This window comes from Agelaius tricolor, unplaced genomic scaffold (assembly GCF_023055355.1).
Source record: "Agelaius tricolor isolate 1412-34295 unplaced genomic scaffold, bAgeTri1.0.p SCAF_9, whole genome shotgun sequence".
NCBI classification, from domain to species: Eukaryota; Metazoa; Chordata; class Aves; order Passeriformes; family Icteridae; genus Agelaius; species Agelaius tricolor.
The window spans coordinates 14,155,570-14,164,221 of NW_027269269.1; the positions used below are offsets into that span (position 1 = coordinate 14,155,570).

Genomic DNA, 8,652 nt, shown 5'->3' on the forward strand with positions numbered 1-8,652 from the left:
CAGTCTACAATCCCTGCCCTATACCATGAATCCATGTTTAGAACACTATACCAAGCTCCTTACCACTGAAAGCTCCCAGGCCTGCCCACACACCTGCCCCTGCACTCTAGCCAGTCCGAGTCTCTCACTCTCTTCAAGCATTTAATTTTTCCTTACTCCTCTATGCATCCCTCAGTCCCACAGGCCCTCTTCCTGACACCAGACCAACAGAAGGGAAGCCATCAAGTTGCTCTCTCCCTCAGCATGGACACTGCCTATGCCCCAAGGGCCTCAACAGAGGGGTCAGCAGTGGCCATGAACTAGCACAGGACAGGTGGTGGCTGGGTGCACAACTGGCCCGTGAAATGAGCTGACTTGCTGCTTGTTTTCCTCAAACATACAGGTATAAATGATAGATATATTGCAATAAATAGATATAGATGAAGTTACAGTTAGATTTATAGTAAATATAAATTCTAAAATACCATATACCCTTGATATAGGTACAGCAATTAAATTTTTAACTTTGTAGCAAGTTACCATCTTATCTCATTTGTGTTTACAGCTCTAATGGGAAATCAGTTTCCTGGGCCCAGAACGAGAAAAGCAGCCGAGGAGCACACCTTTGGCAGCGGTTGTCAGTCCACATCAACAAAAAAGAGAACACCAACCAAACTGCAGTGATCAAGCCTTTTTCTAAAAGCACAGATAGTAGCCGGCACAGTAGCAGCGCTACATTTCCCGAGGCTAGTGCCAAAACGCTTTACGACGTTTCGGAAGCCGAAGAGCAATACCCAGCTCAATACCGACCACAGACTCCCTCACCAATCAGCACTTTGAGCCACAGAACTGCCTCTGTCAGCCGAACAGAAGATGAAGCCCCCACCTTCCAGTCAGAACCTCCTCAGCGAAGCAGCTCCTCTCAAGGGTCCATCATGGAGCAGATCAGCAGTGTTGTTACTCGCTTCACAGCCAATATCAGTGAGCTGAACTCTATGATGCTTTCAACACCTACTCCAGGGACAGCGGGGGCTGCTCCTCTCTGCTCTTCGTACCTGATTCCACGGGAAATCCAGCTCCCTACAACAATGACCACACTTGCAGAGATCCAACCACTTCCTGCCATTGAAGTCAATGGCTCTTCACAGGCTGCTAGGAAACCTTCAAATGACAGCATCAAAGAAGGCACTTCAGAGACCCCAACAACCAAGCAAGACCTGGAGGAGTTGGTGGCTTTAACTCCTCCTTCTCCTTTTAGAGACTCCATTGATTCTGGAAGTGCATCTCCCAGCTCTCCAGCTTCTGAATCAGCTCTCTGTATCCCGTCCTCCCCCAAATACGACACACTCCTCATCAGAGATTATACTCAAAGTTCCTCTTCGCTGTGAATGTAGTCCAAGACGATGTTGGAGCTCAACAACTGCAAGCAAGTAGTGAGGGGACAGCCAAGTCTTCAAGATCTCCAGTGTTTACGCAGACACAGTGAGAGGCATTGGGTCATCTTGTGAGGAATGGAAGAGAAGAAGAGGAATCACTTGAAAGGCGGAAACATCAGATTAATTTTGCTGATTTAAAGACAAAATGACTCTTGGCAGATTATCGTGGCCTTAAAAAAACATGGGCTTTTCAGAAACACTGAATCTATTTTTGAGGGCTTATAAGGAGTCTGTTAATCCAGTTACATACCAAGTGCTTTGCTTTAGTATTACAATGAACTGTGTGTACAATATAGGGGACAGGGGGTAACTAGATTGTAAACAACTGTACAATGGTTTGTTTGTTTACTCTGATCCCTTGCCCAGAAGTGAACCTTGATCTTTTATCAAGAATAGAAGACCAAACATTGAATGTACATTTTCTAACAGACTCAAATCTGGGACCAACATGTCAAGCTTTCTCTCTTTTTTTTTCTATGAAGATCACAAAAAGCAGTAATGTATGTTACTACGAAACCTTTTGCTGAAGAATATTGTGTCTGTGATACGTTACACATGGATAACACTAAGCTGAGGCTTTGCAGTGAGTGACTGCAATATGGAGGGCTTTACAAGTGACTTCTCAACCTACGCATTTGTTTATGAAATTCTCTTCTATCAGTATCAAATTTCAATTTGTTATCATTGGATTCACCTTCACAACAACAAAACCCAAGGAAGATCTCCTGACTATTTCACCATGTTGCCAACTAATATTGAAGTAGCAAAAAATATTTTCTGGAGTACTGTTTTGTAATTCACTTACCAGGGCAAGTTGTTGAGATGAATATTCTCTTTCTAGCAGCACTACCAAGCTACATTATAGCTGCACTCCCTAGAGAAATTAACACATTTTTATGGACATCCTCATGATAATGTTACCAGTTAAAATACTTATTCAGACTCCCATCTTTGCTTGTAACAAACAGGTTATTCCCTAAGGATTTCTCCATCCTTTGAATGACAGAATTCTAGGATACCAATTTGGATTATGACAAATGCTAACTATCAGTGGGAAAGGTTGTCATAATCTTAATTAATATACACATATATATGGAAAAAAACCCTGTGTCAAAGTCTGCTTAGAGGTGATTAAGCTACTCTTTAATAAGCAACAATTTTAAAATTTGTTTTGCTGCTGATGCCTTGCAGCTATGAACAGTGACAAAAAAGTACATTCAAAGCAATACAGAGTAAAGGTTAAAACAAAGAAGACCTAATGAGATATGAACCAACAGAATCTTTGTTTCTTAGCAACTCACAGAAGAAACAAGGGGATTCCTCAAAATTTTTTTCCTATATCAAAGTAGTACAGTTTAGTGCAATTCATACTGTCACAGCACTTTTTTAATACAGGCAGGGAAGAGTTTTAAAGTTTGAATAGTAGCTAAATAATTTTTGATAGGTGTAGTTACATAGAACTTGTAAGTCAGACCCTAAACGCACACTGTATTTGCTCTCTTCTTCATGACATAGCTGTCCTCAGGTGCCAAACTTTTATGGGTTTGTTTTATTTTATTGAAGGATAGCATGAAGTAATGAGTAATGTACTTCAATTCAAAGTTGAGTTGATGTAGCCTTATATAGAAGACAGCCTCAAGGAAGGGAGCCTTGAAATAAGGCTGCTATATTTTATTTTCAAAACCTTTAGATCTTGTTTCTTCGAAAATAACAAATATTTTGTAATCAAAATTCATACCTCCTTTTTCTCCCCCTTGTTCAAAATAGCTATTTGATCAAAAAAGTAAAAGATGAAAGCACATTCACATATTTTAACAAAGAGCATTTTCTATTTCTTTGGCATGCTTGTTTCACTATTATGTGTTGCACCCCAATTTGCTGCTCAACAACATTTAAAAATTAAAAGTAATAGATGACTGAATCCAGACCAGCACCTCACGGAGGTACTCTAGTGACTCTAGAGTCAGGCAATGTTATCCAATTGCAGTCTGGGCATGCTTGTCTTGTCAGGTACAGTCATTTATCAGCTTCGCCAATAGCATGAACAGGCAGGTCACAAAACAGCTCTACTCCAGAAGGCAGATCCCTGCACTAAGGCATGACTGAAGGTCCTTGTTGCCCATATGCAGTTCTTGCATCCTCGCATGACTGATCAGCACAGACTCAGCTCTGTGCAGCTGCACGGTTCCCAGACTAGAGCTCAGTTTTGCCCTCTTGGTTCACAGTACTAGCATGTCTCATCATTCCTTAGCTGTCCATGTCATCAGGAGAAAGCATCTTCTGTTACAGGTTACAACCCACATTTAAGAGAAAAGCATGTCCAATCAGTCTGTGATACAAATATTCTTATTAGGGGAGTTTAGACCACTTAAATGTTGTTCATGGAAGACTTATATTATAATATTTGTCTCCCATCAGTGCAATATTGTTCTAATATAGAGTGTACTGAGATAACTAATGTGAATTTCAAAGGGATTCTATTACTACCTGTTCTCTTATACTTCAAATTATTGACCAATATTCTTACAAGAACATCCTCCATCTTGATCCTTCCCTAGAATTTTAGATCCCCTTTAGTCTTTTCTTATGGTGGTGGACAATTAATAGAATTGTATTACTGCTAAAATCTGTGGGTTTCACTGCACTGTGAAATAATCAACAGTGGAAATAAGGATTATATGACAAATATAAAAATATTTCCTTAAATACAAAACTAGTAAAAAGGAGTGAAAAATAGAAACTGTCAAGCTCAGCATAAATATACCTCTTCTGCTCTCAAACTGCACCACAGCTATTGCTCAGAGCTTCCTGACAATGGTCATGTGTACTGTCATGACAATTTGGGTGGAGATGCCCCATGTGCCCTGAATGCATGTTTTAAGAGCCTAAAACCCTAATGCTGTGCAACCGAAATGTTAAACACTTTTGTTCACTCGCACTTTTGGAGGAGTCACGTATCTTTTGTGTATCTATCAGCCACAGCAGACATTTTAGTGATGCAAGGAACTATGGATGGACCCTGCTGAGGTAGTATCTTCTAGGAATCAGTCTATTTTTATTGAAAGATGGGCAACCTTAGAGGCATTTAAGGAAGGCAGAATCTGCTTTAATTGTTCAGACTGGAGTACATCAATGTAATTTTTTATTACATGTTTGAATTTCAACAAAGGGAGGAAAGGTTTTGTGGAGAAGAAGGCAAAAATGGTGTAATGTCTGTAGTAATAATCCAAATGAGCCCAGTGGGAGATTTGCAAGACTGGAAAGTTCTTTGGGAGAAGCCAGTGGGTTTGACATAAGAGAAAAAAAATTATGAATGACAGACATCATGACTTCATTATGCTGCTTGTATGCTAGTCTTAGTTTAAGACATTAAGCTAGAGTGGCAAGGGTTTTCAGATATAAATGCAAAAGTTACAATCATGAACACTTTTCGATCTAACTAAAGAATGTGCAAGTACCAACTGTATGGCTTGAAATTTGCCTTCCAATATAGTGCTGCTGACACAAAGGGAATTAAAGGATTTGAAACTACTGTCATTCTTGACCACATGGACCTCAAAAAAAAATCTCTTATTTCTTTTGTGCTTGAGGCCAGCCCTAAAGAGTGATGGTGTAATCACCTCTGGATCAATGCTTTTGAAATAAAGTGAGCCATTCTCAGGCCATTTGGAAAGGAGCCTTTGCAATACTGAAGAATTGTATTTTTAAATTGTCTCTGAAGAATGATTGCATGACTTTGAAGATGTGCTTCCTTGTACTTCTATCTGAACATTTGGTGCCTAGACTCATGCAGATACCTTAGACCAGAGATTTTTAGACCACAGTCCACAAATCACTTGTTGATATTTCATGGAGCCTGGTCGATCACAAGGTGCTGGCTTCTTCCATTGATTTCCAGCTACAAAAGTGAGATAGAAACTAAATGCTAATTCAAAAACCGTTATAAGTTCTAAAAGGAAAAAAAAAAAGTTATGTTAGTTTTCTTGGATGTTTATTCAGTTGCTGTGTCTGTAAAAGGAAAACTAGTGTTAAAAACAGAGAGAATAAGCTATCAAAAGCAAGTAAATGGGAAGCCCAATCCATGACTCTCACTCTGGATGATAGAAGAGTTCCCCTGCACATGTTTTCTTTAGTGTGCAAGACCAAACTGGAAGACTGCATAGCTGTGGGCGTAAGTTCTGTAAAGGAAAGTGTGCAACCTTGTTATTCTGCTTAATACATCATTTATGAGGTGAGAGGATAAAAGATGACAGCAACAGACAGCATAAAAAAGAGTGGGTTCCTTAGGGAAATCAGAGCACTATGCTCAGGACTAACAACGTGACCACAAATTTTGTATTGTATTGGAGACCAGTGTCAGGTCTGGTTTGGCTGACCCCAAAAAAGAGACTTTGGAGCCTAAAGTTAGGATTTCAGTAGAATTTAATACCTACAATTTAAACTCAATTTTAAAACAACTATTCGAATGCCACCTTCCTCCAGCATCTAGCATAGCATGTCTGTGTATGCTCAGAACTAACCTGATCATCACACATCTAAGGATCTTTGTACCTAACTCATGTTAAAACCCATCAAGGATGCAGAAAATACATGAGAGTACACAGAATGTACCATACAGTCTCCTGGCTGAAAAGTGCTCCAATGACTCAGTGTTGAGTTTCTACTCATTTCCCCAAGGTATTTTCATAGGACAGGAACAAATTCAAGAATATTGCAGTGGAAAAGGAACAGTGCAACCTGATAAGACATACACTGAATAAAATTATAGATCATATATGACCATTTAATATAAAATACTTTTAAAATTTCTGGAGCAGACACAAGGTATTTTAACTTCAAAGAAGAAAAGGCAACTTTTTGTCTGTGCTACATATTGGCTAAAAAAAGTTAAATGCTTCCCTGAAAAATGTTTTTGTGACAGGAGGGAAGGATGTGCCCTTAGATAACTTCTTATCTGCAGAAATGTTGTTTTCCATCTGGAGTTCTCAGACCCCAACATAGAAAGGAGAGATTGAATCTTCTTGGATAGGCAAAGGAATTAAACTTGAATTCCTTATTCTCTGAGACTGCAGAAAAAGGGACTTATTTCATTTTCCTCCAGCCACCTTTTACAAAGGTGACCTGGCCCATCTTTGTAAGAAAAAGTATAGGTGTCTCCAGAATATTCTCCCAGAGGAAAATTAGCATTTTCTGCACATTGCATTTGCATACTGGCTTAAATAGAGTATTGCTAGACATCTCTTTCCTTGTTGTGTTGATTTCTTGGGCACTAACTCTTCTCACAAACTCCACAGAAAGGCTAGATATTTAACAAAAGGTCCTGACCTCCACACTAGAGCAAAAAGCTATGTATTAAACAGAATAATTTTAAGTCCTGAAGTCCTTCATCTATTTGGGTCAATAGAATCACTCCAGATTAATATCCATATAAAGATAATCAAAGTTGTATAGTGGTCACTGAAGTCTAGACTTGACTATTTGTTCTGCAGAGAATTACAATGACAGGAAATTCTTCCCACTCTTTTTTGAATCAAACAGCAGATGGATTTTACTAGATTCATTCCTGAAGTTAGGCTTGGTGAATAGGTCCTTCCTACCATTCATACTCTATCTGGTATCCCAATGGGAAAGTCATCCTCTAACTATACATGTTAAGGGATGTGAGTGAACATGTCCAAAAATACCCAAGAGATCACAATTTTCTGGCAGTTTAATGAAACTCCAAAAATGAAGTCAATACTCTCCATGAACAAGAAAATCATTCATCTGCTACCCATTTCAGTGTGCACTTAATCTAGTAAAGACTTACATTGAATTACCTGAATTTTTTTTTCTGTGATGGTTTATTATTTTATCCTCAGTTCAAATATCTCCAATTGCCACCAACAATTTTATACTGTGAAAAGGAAAAGAGATACAGGCCAGTGAAGCATAAAGGTAAGTAAAAAATTCATCTGGGTGATGAACTGGTGTATATGGCTGGTTTTGTCTCACCTGAGCAATGACAGTATTAACAAACAATAAATATTAAGTCACTCCAATCTGCCAAATGGGAACAAATATACTATGTATATTACATGTACTAATAGGATTATATGGCAGCTGCTGGTGGTATTTGTAATTAGAAATCTATATAGAATATAGATGTTTTAGAGAGATGGTGCCAATTCCAAAAGATTTATGTGGGCTACAAGTGCTTGTAATTATTTTTTTTAATTTGCTAATAACTTATGAAGAACTGGTTTCAAACATTCTGTGACCGTTTGTTCTTTTTTATGTTGTTGCTGCTTATACTATTAAAACATAGAGAATGTAAAGTTATTATTTTGATGTGAACTGAAAAAGATTTTTCATAAAAATTTAACATTTTTATCAGCTTTGGTTTGCTTTCTACCTGTACAAATGTAATTTATTTTAGCATTGAAGAATACACTTGCTTGTTTCTCAATTGTCTACATCATGTTATAGTTGGTGTTTATGTAGAGTCAGGTACTTTTTGAACAGTATTAAAAAGAATCTGTGATATGACTGAAAACTGGATTTTTTTTTCTCCAGAACACTTACAGCTATGTCTTCAGTGCATTTTTCTACAAACCAGGTATGCCTATGCACAAACACTTGAAAAACAATCTCTCTCTCTTTTACTCCTCCCTCTCTGTTGCTTTAAAGGATTAAGTTAACATTAATGGTATCATAGTTACATAACATTCTACTATAGTTTGATCTTTGTCTTTTGACGCACACACAATCTCATTGATGAGGCATATGTAGATTTGAAAGAAAATAGTAAAATAATCTAGTCTTGAGCAACAGAAAACAAAGATCCTCCACTCAGAATCACATACCAAAACTTTATTTTTATAGATGTCCTAAGAAACTACTTTACTCCTGCAATTGTAGATTCACATCTAATCTTGAACTGCAGAAAAATATCAGAGGAAATTTTTTATATCCTTTAACATTTGATTTCTAGAGTTCTGCCTTTTTGACCACTAGGAATAAATGTCTTATCTCACATCTGGCTACATTCTGTTTCCAGCCAATAGATTTTGCTATCTTCCCTGCTACAAGCTAAAAAAAACCAACTCCCAAAAATAAACAAACAAACTAAAAAAAAAAAAAAAAAAAACAAAAAAACAAAAAAACACAACAAAGCCACTACTCAATAAACCCCAACCCATACAAAAAAGTAACCTAAAAACCCTCCCCAAAACCAAATCAAACCAAACTGAAAAAC

The 8,652-nt window shown here is 37.8% G+C and overlaps 1 protein-coding gene across 6 annotated transcripts in view; it reads left to right on the top strand.

Moving 5' to 3' along the window:
• GRM5 (glutamate metabotropic receptor 5) overlaps nucleotides 1–7,950 on the top strand; it is a 245,731-nt gene extending 237,781 nt beyond the window's left edge. For all 6 annotated transcript variants that reach the window (XM_071432802.1, XM_071432804.1, XM_071432803.1 and 3 more), the window contains one exon: nucleotides 545–7,950. In XM_071432802.1, coding sequence (XP_071288903.1) covers nucleotides 545–1,367 — 823 coding nt within the window. In that variant the 3' untranslated portion in view covers nucleotides 1,368–7,950. The remainder of the gene's footprint in view (nucleotides 1–544) is intronic.
• Nucleotides 7,951–8,652: the final 702 nt, after the last annotated feature.